The sequence below is a fragment of the Tachyglossus aculeatus genome, chromosome Y4 (genome assembly GCF_015852505.1).
Source record: "Tachyglossus aculeatus isolate mTacAcu1 chromosome Y4, mTacAcu1.pri, whole genome shotgun sequence".
NCBI lineage: Eukaryota > Metazoa > Chordata > Mammalia > Monotremata > Tachyglossidae > Tachyglossus > Tachyglossus aculeatus.
This window is the reverse complement of record NC_052096.1, coordinates 6,699,129-6,721,394: the sequence shown is the minus strand read 5'-3', so window position 1 is coordinate 6,721,394 and position 22,266 is coordinate 6,699,129. Positions and strand designations below refer to the sequence as shown.

Below are 22,266 nucleotides of genomic sequence, written 5' to 3'. Positions count from 1 at the left end.
TAGTCGGAGGGCGCTGCCTGCGGGGCGGCCGGCCACCGCCACCGCCTCCTCGTCCTCGTCCTCGTCGTCCTCCTCCTCCTCCGCGCCGGCCGCCCTGCTTTGGTGGCGGTGGTGGTCCTGGCGGCCCATGGGGGCGGCCGTGTTTTTCGGGTGCGCCTTGGTGGCGTTCGGGCCGGCCTGCGCCCTGGTCCTGCTCACGGTGGCCGGGGACCCGCTGAGGGTCATCATCCTGGTGGCCGGGTCAGTGTCCAGCGACGTACTGAGCGCCTCTTGGGGGGGGGTGTGGAGCGCTGTACTGAGCGCCCCCGGGGGGGGGGGGGGGGGGGGCGGACCGCCGGACCGAGCGCTTTCTGGGGGTGTGGAGCGCTGGACTGAGCGCCTTTTGGGTGCGGAGCGCTGTACTGAGCGCTTGTTGGGGGTGCAGAGCGCTGTACTGAGCGCCTTTTGGATGTGGAGCGCCGTACTGAGCGCCCGGGAGAGCGAGCAATCGGGCGTCTTCACCGAGCGCTTCTTGGGGGCGGAGCGCTGGACTGAGCGCTTTCTGGGGGTGTGGAGCGCTGTACTGAGCGCCTTTTGGGTGTGGAGCGCTGTACTGAGCGCCTGGTGGGTGCGGAGCGCTGTACTGAGCGCCTTTTGGATGCGGAGCGCCGTACTGAGCGCCCGGGAGAGCGAGCAATCGGGCGTCTTCACCGAGCGCTTGTTGGGGGGCGCTGGACTGAGCACTGTACTGAGCGCCTGTTGGGGGTGCGGAGCGCTGTACTGAGCGCCTTTTGGGGGCGGAGCGCTGTACTGAGCGCCTTTTGGGTGCGGAACGCTGTACTGAGCGCCCGGGACAGCGAGCAAGCGGTCGTCTTCACCGAGCGCTGGGGGGGGCGGGGGCGGAGCGCTGGACTGAGCGCTTTTTGGGGGGTGTGGAGCGCTGTACTGAGCGCCCTTTGGGTGTGGAACGCTGTACTGAGCGCCCGGGAGAGCGAGCAATCGGGCGTCTTCACCGAGCGCTTGTGGGGGGGCGGAGCGCTGGACTGAGCGCTTGTAGGGGGTGCGGAGCACTGTACTGAGCGCCTTTTGGGTGCGGAGCTATGTACTGAGCGCCCGGGAGAGCAGTTAGTCGTCTTCACTGAGCGCTTGTGGGGTGCGGAGCGCTGGACTGAGCGCTTTTGGGGGGTATGGAGTACTGTACTGAGCGCCTGTTGGGGTGCGGAGCGCCGTACTGAGCGCCCGGGAGAGCAATCGGTCGTCTTCACCGAGCGCCTGTGGGGGGCGCTGGACTGAGCACTGTACTGAGCGCCTGTTGGGTGCGGAGCGCTGTACTGAGCGCCCGGGAGAGCGAGCAGTCGGGCGTCTTCACCGAGCGGCTGTTGGGGGCCGAGCGCTGGACTGAGCGCTTTTTGGGTGTGGAGCTATTTACTGAGCGCCTGGGAGAGCAGTTAGTCGCCTTCACTGAGCGCTTGTTGGGTGCGGAGCGCTGGACTGAGCGCTTGTTGGGGTGCAGACCGCTGTACTGAGCGCCTTTTGGGTGCGGAGCGCTGTACTGAGCGCCCGGGACAGCGAGCAGTCGGGCGTCTTCACCGAGCGCTTGTGGGGGGCGCTGTACTGAGCACTGTACTGAGCGCCTGTTGGGTGCGGAGCGCTGTACTGAGCGCCTTTTGGGTGCGGAGCGCTGTACTGAGCGCCCGGGAGAGCGAGCTGTCGGGCGTCTTCACCGAGCGGCTGTTGGGGGCCGAGCGCTGGACTGAGCCTTTCTTGGGTGCGGAGCGCTGGACTGAGCGCTTTTGTGGGGTATGGAGCACTGTACTGAGCGCCTTTTGGGTGTGGAGCACTGTACTGAGCGCCTTTTGGGTGTGGAGCGCTGTACTGAGTGCCCGGGAGAGCGAGCAATCGGTCATGTTCACCGAGCGCTTGTTGGGCGCTGAGTGCTGGACTGAGCGCTTGGGGTGCGGAGCGCTGTACTGAGCGCTTGTTGGGGTGCGGACCACTGTACTGAGTGCCTGTTGGGTGCAGAGCGCTGTACTGAGCGCCCGGGAGAGCGATCTGTCGTCTTCACCGAGCGCTTGTGGGGGGCGGAGCGCTGTACTGAGCGCCTTTTGGGTGCGGAGTGCTGTACTGAGCGCCTTTTGGGTGTGGAGCGCTGTACTGAGCGCCTGGGAGAGCACTTAATCAATCAGTCACGCGTATTTATTGAGCGCTTACTGTGTGCAGAGCACTGTACTAAGCGCTTGGGAAGGACAAGTTGGCAACATACAGAGACGGTCCCTATGGGCTCACAGGGGTCTTCACCGAGCGCTTGTTGGGTGCAGAGTGCTGTACTGAGCGCCCGGGAGAGCAATTAGTCGTCTTCACCGAGCGCTTGTTGGGGGCGGAGCGCCGTAGTGAGCCTTTGTTGGATGCGGAGCGCCGTACTGAGCGCTTGTTGTGTGCAGAGCACTATACTGGGTGCCTGGGAGAGCAATCAGATGTATTCACTGAACGCTTGGTGGGTGCAGAGCACTGTACTGAGCACCTGGGAGACCAATTATTCGTATTCACTGAGTGCTCATTGGGTGCAGAGCGCTGTACTGAGCGGTTGGGAGAGCAATTAGCCGTATTCACCGAGCGCTTGTTGGGTACAGAGCGCTGTACTGAGCGCCTGGGAGGGCAATCAGTTGTCTCCACTGAGCGCTTGTTGGGTGTGGAGCGCTGTACTAAGCGCTTGGGAGAGTAATCAGTTGCATTCACCGAGCGCTTGGGAGAGTAATTAATCATATTCACCGAGCGCTTGTTCGGTGTAAAGCACTGTACTAAGCGCTTGGGAGAGCAACCAGTCGTATTCACTGAGTGCTTGGGTGCAGAGCGCTGTACTAAGCGCTTGGGAGAGTAATTAGTCGTATTCCCTGAGTGTTTACCGTGTCCCGTGCACTGTACTAAGTGCTTGGGAGTAGAGTCAGTCAGTCGTATTCACTGAGGGCTTGCTGTGTGCAAAGCAGCGTGGCTCAGCGGAAAGAGCCCGGGCTTTGGAGTCGGAGGTCACGGGTTCAAATCCCGGCCCCGCCAGTTGTCAGCTGGGTGACTTTGGGCGAGTCACTTCACTCCTCTGGGCCTCAGTTCCCTCATCTGTCAGATGGGGATGAAGACTGGGAGCCCCCCGTGGGACAACCTGATCACCTTGTAACCTCCCCAGCGCTTAGAACAGTGCTTTGCACATAGTAAGCGCTTAATAAATGCCATCATTATTATTGTCTGGGCCTCAGTTTCCTCATCTGTCAAATGGGGATGAAGACTGGGAGCCCCATGGAGGACAACTTGATCACCTTGGAACCTCCCCAGCGCTTAGAACAGTGCTTGGCATGTAGTAAGCGCTTAACAGATGCCATCATTATTATTCTCTGGGCCTCAGTTTCCTCATCTGTCAAGTGGGGATGAAGACTGGGAGCACCCTGTGGGACCACCTGATTACCTTGTGACCTCCCCAGCGCTTAGAACGGTGCTTTGCACATAGTAAGCGCTTAAATGCCATCATTATTATTCTCTGGGCCTCAGTTCCCTCATCTGGAAAATGGGGATGAAGACTGTGAGCCCCCCTTGGGACAACCTCATCACCTTGTCACCTTCCCAGCGCTTAGAATGGTGTTTTGCACATAGTAAGCGCTTAACAAATGCCATTATTATTATTCTCTGGGCCTCAGTTCCCTCATCTGTCAAATGGGGATGAAGACTGGGAGCCCCCCGTGGGATCGCCTTGTGACCTCCCCAGTGCTTAGAATGGTGCTTTGCACGTAGTAAGCGCTTAACAAATGCCATTATTATTATTCTCTGGGCCTCAGTTCCCTCATCTGGAAAATGGGGATGAAGCCTGGGAGCCCCCAGTGGGACCACCTGATCACCTTGTGACCTCCCCAGCGCTTAGAACAGTGCTTGGCATGTAGTAAGCACTTAACAAATGCCATCATTATTATTCTCTGGGCCTCAGTTCCCTCATCTGGAAAATGGGGATGAAGCCTGGGAGCCCCCAGTGGGACAACCTGATCACCTTGTGACCTCCCTAGCTCTTAGAACAGTGCTTGACATGTAGTAAGCGCTTAATAAATGCCATCATTATTATTCTCTGGGCCTCAGTTTCCTAATCTGTCAAGTGGGGATGAAGACTGGAAGCCCCCCGTGGGACCACCTGATCACCTTGTGCCCTCTCCAGCAATTAGAATGTACTAAGCGCTTAACAAATGCCATTATTATTATTCTCTGGGCCTCAGTTCCCTCATCTGGAAAATGAGGATGAAGCCTGGGAGCCCCCAGTGGGACCACCTCATCACTTTGTGACCTCCCCAGCGCTTAGAACAGTGCTTGGCACGTAGTAAGCGCTTAACAAATGCCATCATTATTATTCTCTGGGCCTCAGTTTCCTCATCTGTCAAGTGGGGATGAAAACTGGAAGCCCCCCATGGGACAACCTGATCACCTTGTGCCCTCTCCAGCTCTTAGAATGTACTAAGCGCTTAACAAATGCCATCATTATTATTCTCTGGGCCTCAGTTCCCTCATCTGTAAAATGGGGATGAAGACTGGGAGCCCCCCCGTGGGACAACCCGATCACCTTGTAACCTCCCCAGCGCTTAGAACGGTGCTTTGCACGTAGTAAGCGCTTAACAAATGCCATCATTATTATTCTCTGGGCCTCAGTTCCCTCATCTGTCAAATGGGGATGAAGACTGGGAGCCCCCCGTGGAACCACCTATCACCTTGTGCCCTCTCCAGCGCTTAGAACGTACTAAGCGCTTAACAAATGCCATCATTATTATTCTCTGGGCCTCAGTTCCCTCATCTGTAAAATGGGGATGAAGACTGTGAGCCCCCCGTGGGACCACCTCATCACTTTGTAACCTCCCCAGCACTTAGAACGGTGCTTTGCACGTAGTAAGCGCTTAACAAATGCCATCATTATTCATCGTCATCATCATCAATCATATTTATTGAGCGCTTACTGTGTGCAGAGCACTGTACCAAGCGCTTGGGAAGTACAAATGCCATTATTATTACTCCCTGGGCCTCCGTTCCCTCATCTGGAAAATGGGGATGAAGACTGGGAGCCCCCCGTGGGACCACCTGATCACCTTGTGACCTCCCCAGCGCTTAGAACGGTGCTTTGCATATAGTAAGCGCTTCATAAATGCCATTATTATAAAGCAGTGTACTGAGCGCTTGGAAGAGTCCAAAACAACAGCTGGTGGCCAGGTTTCGGTTCCAGTGGCCTTTGACCCTCAGCTGAGGGGGGAAGGGGAGGAGAGGAAGACGCCCCAGGATGAAACCCAGGAATTCCCGCCCGGCCCATAAACCAGGACGGCTGTTGGACTGAGAATCAATGAATGAATGACCGCTGGGTGACCTCGGGAATGTCGCCTAACTTCTCTGTGCCTTGGTTTCCCCATCTGTAAAAGGGGTATTATTCATTCACCCCTTCTCGACTGTGAGCCCGCTGTTGGGTAGGGCCCGTCTCTAGATGTTGCCAACTTGTCCTTCCGAAGCGCTTAGTCCAGTGCTCTGCACACAGGAAGCGCTCAGTAAATACGATTGAATGAATGAATGAATGTTGGGTAGGGACCGTCTCTATGTGTTGCCGACTTGTCCTTCCGAAGCGCTTAGTCCAGTGCTCTGCACACAGGAAGCGCTCAATAAATACGATTGAATGAATGAATGAATGTTGGGTGGGGACCATCTCTAGATGTTGCCAACTTGGACTTCCCAAGCGCTTAGTCCAGTGCTCTGCACACAGGAAGCGCTCAATAAATACGATTGAATGAATAAATGAATGAATGTTGGGTGGGGACCGTCTCTAGATGTTGCCGACTTGGACTTCCCAAGCGCTTAGTCCAGTGCCCTGCACACAGGAAGCGCTCAATAAATGCGATTGGATGAATGAATGAATGAATTCACCCTTTCTAGACTGTGAGCCTGCTGTTGGGTAGGGCCCGTCTCTATATGTTACCAACTTGTACTTCCCAAGCGCTTAGTCCATTGCTTTGCACACGGGAAGCGCTCAATAAATACGATTGAATGAATGAATGAATGACAGTCTCTATATGTTGCCAACTTGTACTTCCCAAGCACTTAGTCCAGTGCTCTGCACACAGTAAGCGTTCAGTAAATACAATTGAATGAATGAATGACCGTCTCTATATGTTGCCGACTTGTACTTCCCAAGCGCTTAGTCCAGTGCTCTGCACACAGGAAGCGCTCAATAAATACGATTGAATGAATGAATGAATGAATGACCATCTCTATATGTTGCTGACTTGTACTTCCCAAGCTCTTAGTCCAGTACTCTGCACACAGTAAGCATTCAATAAATACGATTGAATGAATGAATGAATGACCGTCTCTATACGTTGCCACTTGTACTTCCCAAGCGCTTAGTCCAGTGCTCTGCACACAGGAAGCGCTCAATAAATACGATTGAATGAATGAATGAATGACCGTCTCTATACGTTGCCGACTTGTACTTCCCAAGCGCTTAGTCCAGTACTCTGCACACAGTAAGCGTTCAATAAATACGATTCACTGAATGAATGAATGACCGTCTCTGTACGTTGCCGACTTGTACTTCCTAAGCGCTTAGTCCAGTGCTCTGCACACAGCGCTCAATAATTACGATTGGGGGCTCTTCTAGCCTGTGAGCCCACTGTTGGGTAGGGACTGTCTCTATATGTTGCCAACTTGGACTTCCCCAAGCGCTTAGTAAAGTGCTCTGCACACAGTAAGCGCTCAATAAATATGACTGATTGATTTCCACTGAGCCATGCTTCTTCTCTAATAATAACTCATCTAATAATAATGACGATGGTATTGGTTAATAATAATAATAATGATGGCATTTATTAAGTGCTTACCATGTGCAAAGCACTGTTCTAAGCGCTGGGGAGGTTGTCCCATGGAGGGGCTCCCAGTCTTCATCCCCATTTTCCAGATGAGGGAACTGAGGCCCAGAGAAGTGAAGTGACTCGCCCCAAATCACCCAGCTGACAATTGGTGGAGCTGGGATTTGAACCCACGACTTCTGACTCCAAAGCCCGGGCTCTTTCCACTGAGCCACGCTGCTTCTTTAATAACGATATCTAATCTAATAATAATGATGGTGGTATTGGTTAATAATAATAATAATAATGATGGCATTTATTAAGTGCTTATCATGCGCAAAGCACTGTTCTAAGCGCTGGGGAGGTTGTCCCACGGGGGGCTCCTAGTCTTCACCCCCATTTTCCAGATGAGGGAACTGAGGCCCAGAGAAGTGAAGTGACTCGCCCCAAATCACCCAGCTGACAAGTGGGGGAGGCGGGATTTGAATCCACGACCTCTGACTCCAAAGCCCGGGCTCTTCCCACTGAGCCACGCTGCTTCCCCTTAATAATGATATCCAATCTAATAATAATGATGATGGTATTGGTTAATAATAATAATAATAATGGCATTTATTAAGCACTTCCTATGTGCAAAGCACTGTTCTAAGCGCTGGGGAGGTTGTCCCCCGGGGGGCTCCCAGTCTTCATCCCCATTTTCCAGATGAGGTCACTGAGGCCCAGAGAAGTGAAGTGACTCGCCCCAAGTCACCCAGCTGACAAGTGGGGGAGCCGGGATTTGAACCCACGACCTCTGACTCCAAAGCCCGGGCTCTTTCCACTGAGCCGTGCTGCTTCTCTAATAATATCTAATAATAATGACGATGGTATTGGTTAATAATAATAATAATAATAATGATGGCATTTATTAAGCGCTTCCTATGTGCAAAGCACTGTTGTAAGCGCTGGGGAGGTTGTCCCCCAGGGGGCTCCCAGTCTTCATCCCCATTTTCCAGATGAGGGAACTGAGGCCCAGAGAAGTGAAGTGACTCGCCCCAAATCACCCAGCTGACAAGTGGTGCTGCCGGGATTTGAACCCACGACCTCTGACTCCAAAGCCCGGGCTCTTTCCGCTGAGCCGCGCTGCTTCTCTAGTAGTGACATCTCATCGATTAATAATGACGGCGCTATTGGTTAAGCGCTTCCTCGGTGCCAAGCACTGTCCTAAGCGCCTCCACCGTCCGCTGGGAAGGCTCCCCGCCGGTCTGACCGCATTCATTCATTCATTCAATGGTATTTCTAGTGTGCAGAGCGCTGTACTAAGCGCCTGGGAAGTACAAAAAGAGGAAAAAAAAGTACAAAAAGTAAAAAGAGAAGCAGCGTGGCTCAGTGGGAAGAGCCCGGGCTTTGGGGTCAGAGGCCGTGGGTTCGAATTCCGACTCCACCACAGGTCTGCTGTGTGACCTTGGGCAAGTCACTTAACTTCTCTGAGCCTCCCGTTATCCCCTCTGTAAAAATGGGGATGAAGACTGTGAGCCCTGCGTGGGACAACTTGATCACATTGTATTCCCCCCAGCGCTTAGAACAGTGCTTTGCACGTAGTAAGCGCTTAACAAATGCCATGATTATTATTATTATTATTATTATTATTGTTATTATTACAAGCGGGCTCCCTCCTGCCGCATCCCGATTCTCCGGTTTCTCCCGTCCGCATCCAGGGCCTTTTTCTGGCTGGTCTCCCTGCTCCTGGCCTCCGTCGTCTGGTTTCTGTCGGTCCAGTGGAGCGACCGGAGCGACGCCCGGCTCCAGACTGGACTCCTGCTCTTCGGGGCGGCCGTGGCCGTCCTCCTCCAGGAAGCCTTCCGCTTCGCCTACTACAAGCTGCTCAAGTAGGAAAAGGGGCCGGGTAGGGGGGCGGGCGGACCCTTCCAGGGGAAGGGGAGTCTACCGCAGTCCGGGACGGGACCCCCCGCGAAGCCCCATTCCCTCCTGACCTTTATTAATAGGAATAAATAGTTACTTATCAATAAATATCAATAAATACTTATGTATTAATCAACATTCACTTATCATCATCATCAATCGTATTTATTGAGCGCTTACTATGTGCAGAGCACTGTACCAAGTGCTTGGGAAGTACAGATTGGCAACCTATAGGGACAGTCAATCAATCAATCAATCGATCGTATTTATTGAGCGCTTACTATGCGCAGAGCACTGTACTAAGCGCTTGGGAAGTACAGATTGGCAACCTATAGAGACAGTCAATCAATCAATCAATTTTATTTATTGAGCGCTTACTGTGTGCAGAGCACTGTACCAAGCGCTTGGGAAGTACAAATTGGCAACATATAGAGACGGTCCCTACCCAGCAGTGGGCTCACAGTCTAAAAGGGGACACTGGTAAATATTTATTAAATTATTTATTAATAAATACTTATTAATTTATTTATCAATAAATATTTATTCATCAATAAATATCAACGAATACTTTTCATTAATAAATATAAATATTTATTGATGAATGAATATTCAGATATTTACCTGAACATTAAATATCAGATAAATAAGATTTTAAATAAATATTTATTAGCATAAAATATTAATAAATGTTTAATATTATTTATTAGCATAAAATACCAATAAATATTCAATATGCATTTATTAACAAATACTTATTTATTAATGTATATTTATTTAATGCATATTAATGAATATTAATAAAAATTTATTTATTAATGCATGCCACAGGAAAGCGGACGAGGGCTTGGCATCGCTGAGTGAGGACGGGCGGTCCCCCATATCCATCCGGCAGATGGCCTACGGTGAGTATTTCAGTCGCCTCAGAACAGGGCCCAGCGCTTAGAACAGTGCTTTGCGCATCGTAAGCGCTTAATAAGTGCCGTTATTAATATTATTAATTAATTAATTAATTTACTGAGCGCCAGCTGTGTGCAGAGCCCTGTACTAAGCACTGGGGAGAGTCCAATAATCATAATTTCCTCCTCCGGTGAGTATTCAGTCGCATGGGACTGTCTCTATATGTTGCCAGCTTGTACTTCCCAAGCGCTTAGTACAGTGCTCTGCACACAGTAAGCGCTCAATAAATACGATTGACTGATTGATTTACTGAGCGCTGGCTGTGCGCGGAGCCCTGTACTAAGCGCTGGGGAGAGTCCAGTAATAATAATTTCCTTCTCCGGTGAGTATTCAGTGGCATTTACTGAGCGCCGGCTGTGCGCGGAGCCCTGTACTAAGCGCTGGGGAGAGTCCAATAATAATAATAATCCTCCTCCGGTGAGTATTCAGTGGCATTTACTGAGCGCCAGCTGTGCGCGGAGCCCTGTACTAAGCGCTGGGGAGAGTCCAATAATAATAATAATCCTCCTCCGGTGAGTATTCAGTGGCATTTACTGAGCGCCGGCTGTGCGCGGAGCCCTGTACTAAGCGCTGGGGAGAGTCCAATAATAATAATAATCCTCCTCCGGTGAGTATTCAGTGGCATTTACTGAGCGCCAGCTGTGCGCGGAGCCCTGTACTAAGCGCTGGGGAGAGTCCAATAATAATAATAATCCTCCTCCGGTGAGTATTCAGTGGCATTTACTGAGCGCCGGCTGTGCGCGGAGCCCTGTACTAAGCGCTGGGGAGAGTCCAATAATAATAATTTCCTCCTCCGGTGAGTATTCAGTCGCATGGGACTGTCTCTATGTTGCCAACTTGTACTTCCCAAGCGCTTAGTACAGTGCTCTGCACACAGTAAGCGCTCAATAAATACGATTGACTGATTGATTTACTGAGCGCCGGCTGTGCGCGGAGCCCTGTACTAAGCGCTGGGGAGAGTCCAATAATAATAATTTCCTCCTCCGGTGAGTATTCAGTGGCATTTACTGAGCGCCGGCTGTGCGCGGAGCCCTGTACTAAGCGCTGGGGAGAGTCCAATAATAATAATAATCCTCCTCCGGTGAGTATTCAGTGGCATTTACTGAGCGCCAGCTGTGCGCGGAGCCCTGTACTAAGCGCTGGGGAGAGTCCAATAATAATAATAATCCTCCTCCGGTGAGTATTCAGTGGCATTTACTGAGTGCCGGCTGTGCGCGGAGCCCTGTACTAAGCGCTGGGGAGAGTCCAGTAATAATAATTTCCTCCTGCGGTGAGTATTCAGTGGCATTTACTGAGCGCCGGCTGTGCGCGGAGCCCTGTACTAAGCGCTGGGGAGAGTCCAGTAATAATAATTTCCTTCTCCGGTGAGTATTCAGTGGCATTTACTGAGCGCCGGCTGTGCGCGGAGCCCTGTACTAAGCGCTGGGGAGAGTCCAATAATAATAATAATCCTCCTCCGGTGAGTATTCAGTGGCATTTACTGAGCGCCGGCTGTGCGCGGAGCCCTGTACTAAGCGCTGGGGAGAGTCCAATAATAATAATTTCCTCCTCCGGTGAGTATTCAGTCGCATGGGACTGTCTCTATATGTTGCCAACTTGTACTTCCCAAGCGCTTAGTACAGTGCTCTGCACACAGTAAGCGCTCAATAAATACGATTGACTGATTGATTTACTGAGCGCCGGCTGTGCGCGGAGCCCTGTACTAAGCGCTGGGGAGAGTCCAATAATAATAATTTCCTCCTCCGGTGAGTATTCAGTGGCATTTACTGAGCGCCGGCTGTGCGCGGAGCCCTGTACTAAGCGCTGGGGAGAGTCCAATAATAATAATTTCCTCCTTTGTTAAGCTCTTACTATGTGCCAAGCACTGTTCTAAGCACTGGGGAGGTTACAAGGTGATCGGGTGGTCCCATGGGGGGCTCCCAGTCTTCATCCCCATTTGACAGATGAGGGAACTGAGGCGCAGAGAAGTGAAGTGACTTCCCCAAGGTCACCCAGCTGACAAGTGGCGGAGCGGGGATTCGAACCCGTGACCTCTGACTCCCAAGCCTGGGATCTTCCCACTGAGACACACAGCTTCTCTATAATAACGGTGGCATTTATTAAGCGCTTACTATGTGCCAAGCACTGTTCTAAGCGCTGGGGGGTGGTTACAAGGTGATCGGGTTGTCCCACGGTCAGGGGCTCCCAGTCTTCATCCCCATTTTCCAGATGAGGTCACTGAGGCTCAGAGAAGTGAAGCGACTTGCCCAAAGTCACCCAGGTGACAGTTGGTGGAGCCGGGATTTGAACCCATGACCTCTGCCTCCCAAGCCCCGGCTCTTTCCACTGAGCCGTGCTGCTTCTCCAAAGAGCCCGGGCTTTGGAGTCCAAGGTCAGGGGTTCAAATCCCGGCTCCGCCAACTGTCAGCTGTGTGACTTTGGGTGAGTCACCTAACTTCTCTGGGCCTCAGTTCCCTCATCTGTCAAATGGGGTTGCCGATCACCTGATCACCTTGTTACCTCCCTGGTGCTTAGAACATAGTAAGCACTTAATAAATGCCATTATTATTATTATTCTCTGTGCTTCAGTTCCCTCATCTGTCAAATGGGGATTAAAACTGTGAGCCCCCCGTGGGACAACCTCATCACTTTGTAACCTCCCCGGCGCTTAGAACAGTGCTTTGCACGTAGTAAGCGCTTAATAAATGCCATCATTATTATTATTCTCTGAGCCTCAGTTCCCTCATCTGTCAAATGGGGATTAAAACTGTGAGCCCCCCGTGGGAAAACCTGATCACTTTGTAACCTCCCCGGTGCTTAGAACAGTGCTTTGCACATAGTAAGCGCTTAATAAATGCCATTATTATTATTATTCTCTGTGCCTCAGTTCCCTCATCTGTCAAATGGGGATTAAAACTGTGAGCCCCCCGTGGGACAACCTGATCACCTTGTAACCTCCCCGGCACTTAGAACAGTGCTTTGCACGTAGTAAGCGCTTAATAAATGCCATTATTTTTATTATTCTCTGTGCCTCAGTTCCCTCATCTGTCAAATGGGAATTAAAACTGTGAGACCCCTGTGGGACAACCTGATCACCTTGTAACCTCCCCGGCGCTTAGAACAGTGCTTCGTAACAAATGCCATCATTATTACTCTATTTATTGTTACTGTTTGTTTATTTATGTATTATTACTCTATTTATTTGTTATTACTCTATTATTACTCTATTTACAATTACTCTATTTATTTATTATTACTCTATAGTACTATTACTATTATAATTATTAATAATCTTACTTTTAATTTTAAATAATATTTATTATTACTCTATTTTATTTGTACATATTCATTCTGTTTATTTTATTTTGTTAATCTGTCTTGTTTTGTTGTCTGTCTCCCCCTTCTAGACTGTGAGCCCACTGTGGGGTAGGGACCGGCTCTAGATGTTGCCAACTTGGACTTCCCAAGCGCTTAGTCCGGTGCTCTGCACACAGTAAGCGCTCGATAAATACGATTGAATGAATGTATTTATTTGATTTGTACATATTTATTCTATTCATTTTATTTTGTTAATATGTCTTGTTTTGCTGTCTGTCTCCCCCTCCTAGACTGTGAGCCCGCTGTCGGGTAGGGACCGTCTCTAGATGTTGCCAACTTGGACTTCCCAAGTGCTTAGTCCAGTGCTCTGCACGCAGTAAGCGCTCGATAAATACGATTGAATGAATGAATTTATTTATTTTATTTGTACATATTTATTCTGTTTATTTTATGTTGTTAATATATCTTGTTTTGCTGTCCGTCTCCCCCTCCTAGACTGTGAGCCCGCTGTGGGGTAGGGACCGGCTCTAGATGTTGCCAACTTGTCCTTCCCAAGCGCTTAGTCCGGTGCTCTGCACACAGTAAGCACTCAATAAATACGACTGAATGAATGAATGAATGTATTTATTTGATTTGTACATATTTATTCTATTTATTTTATTTTGTTAATATGTCTTGTTTTGTTCTCCGTCTCCCCCTTCTAGACTGTGAGCCCACTGTTGGGTAGGGACCGTCTCTAGATGTTGCCGACTTGGACTTCCCAAGGGCTTAGTCCAGTGCTCTGCACACAGTAAGCGCTCGATAAATACGATTGAATGAATGAATGTATTTATTTGATTTGTACATATTTATTCTATATATTTTAATTTGTTAATATATCTTGTTTTGCTGTCCGTCTCCCCCTCCTAGACTGTGAGCCCGCTGTGGGGTAGGGACCGTCTCTAGATGTTGCCAACTTGTCCTTCCCAAGCGCTTAGTCCGGTGCTCTACACACAGTAAGCGCTCGATAAATACGATTGAATGAATGAATGTATTTATTTGATTTGTACATATTTATTCTATTTATTTTATTTCATTAATAAGTCTTGTTTTGCTGTCTGTCTCCCCCTCCTAGACTGTGAGCCCGCTGTGGGGTAGGGACCGGCTCTAGATGTTGCCAACTTGGACTTCCCAAGCGCTTAGTCCGGTGCTCTGCACACAGTAAGCGCTCGATAAATACGATTGAATGAATGAATGAATGAATGAATGAATTAACAAATGCCATTATTGTTGTTATTATTATTATGTTCCGTCTGATCTCCCTCAAACCCGACCCGCTCTCCTGGGCCGCTCCCACCCCCCGGCCAGTGTCCGGACTGTCCTTCGGCATCATCAGCGGCGTCTTTTCCGTCATCAACATCCTGGCGGACGCCCTGGGGCCCGGCATCGTTGGGATCCACGGGGATTCGCCCCACTACTTCCTCACGTCCGGTAAGCCCCTTCCCCTGAGCCCCCCGCCCGCCCTCCTCCCGGGGGCCGCACTCACAAGTCCGCCAGTCCGATAATAATAATAATAATAATAATGGTATTTGTTAAGCGCTTACTATGTGCCAAGCCCTGTTCTAAGCGCCGGCGAGGTTACAAGGTGATCAGGTGGTCCCACGGGGGGGGGACTCCCAGTCTTCATCCCCATTTGACAGATGAGGGAACTGGAAGATGAGGTCATGGGTTCAAATCCCGGCTCCGCCAATTGTCAGCTGTGTGACTTGGGGCAAGTCACTTCACTTCTCTGGGCCTCAGTGACCTCATCTGGAAAATGGGGGTGAAGACTGTGAGCCCCCCGTGGGACCACCTGATCACCTTGTAACCTCCCCAACACTTAGAACAGTGCTTTGCACATAGTAAGCGCTTAATAAGTGCCATTATTATTATTATTATTATTATTCTCTGGGCCTCAGTTCCCTCATCTGTAAAATGGGGACAACCTGATCACCTTGTAACCTTCCCAGCACTTAGAACAGTGCTTTGTACATAGTAAGTGCTTAATAAGTGCCATTATTATTATTATTATTATTATCATCATCATTATTATTATTATTATTACAAGGTGATACAGACAAGGTGATCAGGTTGTCCCACAGTGGGGCTCACAGTCTTTATCCCCATTTTACAGATGAGGTCACTGAGGTGCAGAGAAGCAGCTTGGCTCAAGAGAAGCAGCGTGGTTCATTGGAAAGAGCCCGGGCTTTGGAGTCGGAAGGTCATGGGTTCAAATCCCGGCTCTGCCAATTGTCAGCTGTGTGACCTTGGGGAAGTCACTTCTCTGAGCCTCAGTTCCCTCATCTGTCAAATGGAGATGAAGACTGTGAGCCCCCCGTGGGACCACCTGATCACCTTGTATCCCCCCCCCCCCCCCCAGCGCTTAGAACAGTGCTTGGCACATAGTAAGCGCTTAACAAATGCCATTATTATTATTATTATTATTGACTGGCCCAAAGTCACACGGCTTAGAACAGTGCTGTGCACATAGTAAGCGTTTAATAAACGCCATCATTATTCTTACGGGGTGGGGCCGGTCCCCAGGGCCATTTTGGCAGCCGCCAGCCCTCGCTTTTGGGGGATGCGGGGGGCGGCGGGGGTCCGGGGACCGATTTGTCCCGGTTTGGGCTGAGCGTCCTCCCTCCCTCCCTCCCTCCCTCCCACCCTCCGTTCCTTCCTTCCTTCCTTCCTTCCTTCCTTCCTTCCTTCCTTCCTTCCTTCCTTCCCTCTCTCTTTTTTCTTTCTTTCTCCCTCCCCCCTCCCTCCCTCCCTCCCTCCCTCCCTCCCTCCCTCCCTCCCTCCCTCCCTCCCTTCCTTCCTTCCTTCCTTCCTTCCTTCCTTCCTTCCTTCCTTCCTTCCTTCCTTCCTTCCTTCCTTCCTTCCTTCCTTCCTTCCTTCCTTCCCTCTCTCTTTTTTTCTTTCTTTCTCCCTCCTCCCTCCCTCCCTCCCTCCCTCCCTCCCTTCCTTCCTTCCTCCCTTCCTTCCTTCCTTCCTTCCTTCCTTCCTTCCTTCCTTCCTTCCTTCCTTCCTTCCTTCCTTCCTTCCTCTCTTTCTCTCCCTCCCTCCCTCCCTCCCTCCCTCCCTCCCTTCCTTCCTTCCTTCCTTCCTTCCTTCCTTCCTTCCTTCCTTCCTTCCTTCCTTCCTTCCTTCCTTCCTTCCTTCCTTCCTTCCTTCCTTCCTTCCTTCCTTCCTTCTCTCTTTTTTCTTTCTTTCTCCCTCCTCCCTCCCTCCCTCCCTCCCTCCCTCCCTTCCTTCCTTCCTCCCTTCCTTCCTTCCTTCCTTCCTTCCTTCCTTCCTTCCTTCCTTCCTTCCTTCCTTCCTTCCTTCCTTCCTTCCTTCCTTCCTTCCTCTCTTTCTCTCCCTCCCTCCCTCCCTCCCTCCCTCCCTCCCTCCCTCCCTCCCTCCCTTCCTTCCTTCCTTCCTTCCTTCCTTCCTTCCTTCCTTCCTTCCTTCCTTCCTTCCTTCCTTCCTTCCCTCTCTTTTTTCTTTCTTTCTCCCTCTCTCCCCCCCTCCCTCCCTCCCTCCCTCCCTCCCTTCCTTCCTTCCTTCCTTCCTTCCTTCCTTCCTTCCTTCCTTCCTTCCTTCCCTCTTTCTCTTTTTTCTTTCTTTCTCCCTCCCCCCTCCCTCCCTCCCTCCCTCCCTTCCTCCCTTCCTTCCTTCCTCCCTCCCTCCCTCCCTCCCTTCCATCCTTCCTTCCTTCCTTCCTTCCTTCTGTCCGTCCATCCCATCCCGCCCCCCAGCGTTCCTGACCACGGCCCTGGTCCTCCTGCACACCTTCTGGGGCGTCGTGTTCTTCGACGCCTGCGAGCGACACCGACACTGGGCCCTGGGCCTGGTGGTGGCCAGTCACCTGCTGACCTCGGGCCTGGTGAGTACGGGGGGCCCGTCTCTCCGCCCCACATGGGAAGAGGGGTCTCCCCCAGTCCTCGTATCTAAATCGGTCTTCCCCTGACACGCGAGGGTGGCGTTTCCATGCGTCCAACATGGTCTCTCCCCTTGCGTTTAAAGCAGTCTCTCCCCCCACCATGTGTCTAGCGAGGTCTCCTCCCACCCCATATAAGATAGTCTTTCCACGCGGCTTCCTCCCACACATGTGTAGCATGATCCTTCTCACCCTCCCCGCCCCCCGGCCCCTTGTAGGACGCGGTGTCTCCCCAACCCTTAGTGGGTATGAAATGGTCTCTCCCCCCGCCCCCCGGGTGTGTGGCATGACCCTTCTTCCTCCACTTGTGTGACAAGTGGACTTGTATGACTTGCGTGACAAGTGGACTCGTATGACTTGCATGACAAGTGGACTCGCATGACTTGTAGGACGACTGGACTCGTATGACAAGTGGACTCAAATGATTCGTATGACAAGTGGACTCGTATGACTTGCGTGACAAGTGGACTCGTGTGACTTGCATGACAAGTGGACTCGTATGACTTGCGTGACAAGTGGACTCGCATGACTTGTAGGACGAGTGGACTCGTATGACAAGTGGACTCAAATGATTCGTATGACAAGTGGACTCGTATGACTTGCGTGACAAGTGGACTCGTATGACTTGCATGACAAGTGGACTCGAATGACTCATGACAAGTGGACTCGTATGACTCGTGTGACAAGTGGACTCGTATGACTTGCGTGACAAGTGGACTCAAGTGACTTGCGTGACAAGTGGACTCATATGACTTGTATGACAAGTGGACTCATATGACAAGTGAACTCGAATGACTCGTATGACAAGTGGACTTGTATGATTCGTATGACAAGTGGACTCGTATGACAAGTGGACTCAAGTGACTCGTATGACAAGTGGACTTGTATGATTCGTATGACAAGTGGACTTGCATGACGTATGACAAGGGGACTCATATGACTTGTATGACAAGTGGACTCATATGACTAGTGGACTCGTATGACTTGTATGAGGCCTTCCCAAGACTGAGCCCCCTTTTGACTTGACACCTGTCTCCATGTTGTGTTTTGTCGTCCGTCTCCCCCTTCTAGCCCGTGAGCCCGTTGTTGGGTAGGGACCGTCTCTATATGTTGCCAACTTGGACTTCCCAAGCACTTAGTACAGTGCTCTGCACACAGTAAGCGCTCAAGAAATACGATTGAATGAATGAATGAATCCCCATTTTACAGATGAGGGAACTGAGGCCCAGAGAATTCATTTATTCATTCAGTTGTATTTCTTGAGCGCTTACTGTGTGCAGAGCACTGGACTAAGCACTTGGGAAGTACAAGTTGGCAACATATCGAGACGGTCCCTACCCAACAGCGGGCTCACAGTCTACAAGGGGGAGACAGATGACAAAACAAAACATATTGTGTGACAAGTGGACATAATGAATGGCTTGTATGACAAGTAGGCTTGCATGACAAATATATACTCTCCCTCAAGGGTATGTGACACGGTCCCCTCCCCCCCAAGACATGTAGCATGACCCTTCTCCCCTCGCTTGTATGACTTGGTGTCCCCTCCCCCGGTATGTGTAACACGACCCTTCTCCCCCCCACTTGTCATGTGGTCCCCCCCACCAATACATGTAGCATGACCCTTCTCCCCTCGCTTGTATGACTTGGTGTCCCCTCCCCTGGTATGTGTAGCATGACCCTTCTCCCCCAACTCGTGTCATGTGGTCCCCCCCCCCAATACGTGTAGCATGACCCTTCTCCCCTCGCTTGTATGACCTGGTGTCCCCTCCCCCAGTATGTGTAACACGACCCTTTTCCCCCCACTCGTGTCATGTGGTCCCCCCCACCAATACGTGTAGCATGACCCTTCTCCCCTCGCTTGTATGACTTGGTGTCCCCTCCCCCGGTATGTGTAACACGACCCTTCTCCCCCCTCGTGTCATGTGGTCCCCCCCCAATACGTGTAGCATGACCCTTCTCCCCTTGCTTGTATGACCTGGTGTCCCCTCCACCGGTATGTGTAACATGACCCTTCACCCCAACTCGTGTCATGTGGTCCCCCCCACCAATACATGTAGCATGACCCTTCTCCCCTCGCTTGTATGACCTGGTGTCCCCTCCCCCGGTATGTGTAGCACGACCCTTCTCCCCCCACTCGTGTCATGTGGTCCCCCCCACCTGTGTGTGTGTAACATGACCTTCGCGCCCCCCACCCCCACTTTGAGTGACAAGGTCTCCTCTCCCCCCACTCGTCCGACACGGTCTCTCCCCCAAGTGTCTGTCACGTGGTCTCCCCCACCTGTGTGTGTGTGTGTGTGTAACATGACCGTTCTCCCCCCACTTGTGTGACACGATCTCCCCGCCCCCGGACGTGTGGCACGGCCCGTCTCCCGTGACTTGGGTGACACGGCCTCTCCCTGAAGTGTGCGACAACGTTGCCAACTTGGACTTCCCAAGCGCTTAGCCCAGTGCTCTGCACACAGTAAGCGCTCAATAAATACGATTGAATGAATGAATGAATATATATATATATATGTATGTATGTTTGTACATATTTATTACTCTTGTTCATATTTATGTATGTAAGCGTTCAATAAATACGATTGATTGATTCCCCACCATGTGTGTGGGGCATGACCCGTCTTCTCCTCTCCCCCGCAGACGTTCCTGAACCCCCGCTACGAGGCCAGCCTGCTGCCCATCTGCGCGCTCACCGTGGCCATGGGCCTGTGGGCCTTCGTCACGGCCGGCGGCTCCCTCGGCGGCATCCGACGCAGCTTCTCGTGTAAGGACTGACCAGTCACCCACCCCCCGATCCCCGGCCCTCCCTCCGTCCGCCGGGGCGTCTCCGTGCGCGTGCGCGCGCCCGGCCGGACCCGCTCTGACGGCCCTTCCCCTCTGCAGGCGGGCGGGCAGAGGACGGCGCCGTGATGATGTACTCGGCCCTTCGCTTCCCCACCGAGGACTGAGCCGGGGGTGGGGGGGAGAGGAGGCCGAATCCTTGGGGTCCCAAGGCGGTTGCCATGGAGATGGGATTCTGAGCCGCTGGGTACCGGGGCAGAGGGGATGCTGCGAGCCCGCCTTGCTCTCAGGCCCGTGGCCTCGCATCGGTCAGTTTTTCAAAGTTGGGGGGGGGACGGCCCCTTCATCTCTTCCTCCTTCCACCCCCCCCCCACCAGTTGACCCCCTCTCCTCCCCCCCAACAAGACCCCGGGGGCAACCGAGGTGAGGGGGAGGACCAGACAGGAGCCGAGGCTTTTGGGGGGGCCTGCATTTTCACCCTCCCACCCAGGGTGGGGAAGGGGGAGATGGGGGACCCCCCCATCACCCTCACGGGATCCCCTCCCTCCACACCCACCCGCCGGCGCGGCGAGGCCGAAGCCCCTCGGACCCGGGGCCGGGGGGCAACTCAGGTGGGACGGTTTCCACTTGCCCCCGGGACGACGGGGAGGGGGATGGCAGGGCGTGCCGCTTTTCTAGAAACTGATTTTTCTTGCGGTCTTCATCGGAGGGCGGAGGGTCCCGCCCTTTTAACCCAGGTGATTGTGATCAGGGGCGAATAAACCGCTTTTTCTAAGCCGCGTGTGGGGCCCGTTTCTGGGGTAGGGGAGGGTGGTTGGCCAGTCGGTCCTATTTATCGAGCGCTTACCGCGTACAGAGCCCCTGGAGAAGCAGCTTGGCTCAGCGGCAGGAGCCCGGGCTTGGGAGTCCGAGGTCGTGGGTTCTAATCCCGGCTCCGCCACTTGTCAGCTGGGTGACTTGGGGCAGGTCACTTCACTTCTCTGAGCCTCAGTTCCCTCATCTGGAAAATGGGGGTGAAGACCGGGAGCCCCACGTGGGACAACCTCATGACCTCGTATCTACCTCAGCGCTTAGAACAGTGCTTGGCACATAGTAGGCGCTTAACAAATGCCATCATCATCATCATCATCACTTGGGAGAGGACAGTATAACAGACGTGTTCCCTGCTCACAGCGAGCTTCCAGTCTAGAGGAAAAGTCAAGGCCAAGCCAGTTGTGGATGTGGGGCTGGGGTCCCGCAGGGGTGACCCCACTTGTGACTCACCCTGGGGCGTGTGTGTGTGTGTGTGTGTGTGTGTGTGTGTGTGTGTGTGTGTGTGTTTTGGAGGCAAACAACTCTCACTCCTTCCCCACGTGAGCTTAGCCCACTCCAAAGTGGAAACGGCCCCCAGACAGCAGCCAAGTCCGGGCTTGGGAGCCCGAGGTCGTGGGTTCTAATCCCGGCTCCTCCGCCCGTCCGCTGCGTGACCTTGAGCAAGTCCCTTCCCTTCTCTGGGCCTCAGTTCCCTCTTCTGTAAAATGGGGATGAAGACCGTGAGCCCCACGCGGGACGGGGACCGTGTCCGACCTGATTAGGTTGGATCTACCCTGGCGCTTACTACAGCGCTGAGCACACAGTAACACTTGCGACTGTGAGCCTGTTGTTGGGTAGGGACCGTCTCTATACGTTGCCAACTTGTACTTCCCAAGCGTTTAGTACAGTGCTCTGCACACAGTAAGCGCTCAATAAATAGCATTGAATGAATGAATAGGTGGTGTGGGGCTGGAAGATTTATTTTGTTAATATGTTTTGTTTTGTTGTCTCCCCCTTCGAGATTGTGAGCCCGTTGTTGGGTAGGGACCGTCTCTAGACGTTGCCAACTTGTGCTTCCCAAGCGCTTAGTCCAGTGCTCTGCACACAGTAAGCGCTCAATAAATACGATTGAATGAATGAATAGGTGGTGTGGGGCTGGAAGATTTATTTTGTTTTGTTAATATGTTTTGTTTTGTTCTCTGTCTCCCCCTTCTAGACTGTGAGCCCGCTGTTGGGTAGGGACTGTCTCTATACATTGCTAACTTGTACTTCCCAAGCACTTAGTCCAGTGCTCTGCACACAGTAAGCGCTCAATAAATACGGTTGAATGAATGAATGGATAGGTGGTGTGGGGCTGGAAGATTTGTTTTGTTAATTTGTTTTGTTGTCTATCTCCCCCGTCTAGACTGTGAGCCCGCTGTTGGGTAGGGACCGTCCCTAGACGTTGCCAACTTGTGCTTCCCAAGCGCTTAGTCCAGTGCTCTGCACACAGTAAGTGCTCAATAAATACGATTGAATGAATGAAATACCGTAAAAAAAACCCGTACGATTGAATGAATGAATGAATGAATAGGTGGTATGGGGCTGGAAGATTTATTTTGTTTTGTTAATATGTTTTGTTTTGCTGCCTGTCTCCCCCGTCTAGACTGTGAGCCCGCAGTTGGGTAGGGACCGTCCCTAGATGTTGCCAACTTGTGCTTCCCAAGCGCTTAGTCCAGTGCTCTGCACACAGTAAGTACTCAATAAATACGATTGAATGAATGAAATACC

At 51.9% G+C, this 22,266-nt stretch overlaps 1 protein-coding gene across 1 annotated transcript; it reads left to right on the top strand.

The window, feature by feature from the left end:
* The first annotated feature begins 43 nt into the window (after window positions 1–43).
* Window positions 44–20,065, top strand: APH1A (aph-1 homolog A, gamma-secretase subunit). Its single transcript, XM_038769059.1, has 7 exons — window positions 44–240; window positions 8,522–8,692; window positions 9,555–9,628; window positions 14,328–14,450; window positions 16,739–16,866; window positions 19,564–19,687; window positions 19,807–20,065. The coding sequence occupies exons 1-7, from the start codon at window positions 128–130 to the stop codon at window positions 19,869–19,871; spliced, it is 798 nt and encodes a 265-aa protein (XP_038624987.1). The 5' UTR covers window positions 44–127; the 3' UTR covers window positions 19,872–20,065.
* The last annotated feature ends 2,201 nt before the right edge of the window (window positions 20,066–22,266 follow it).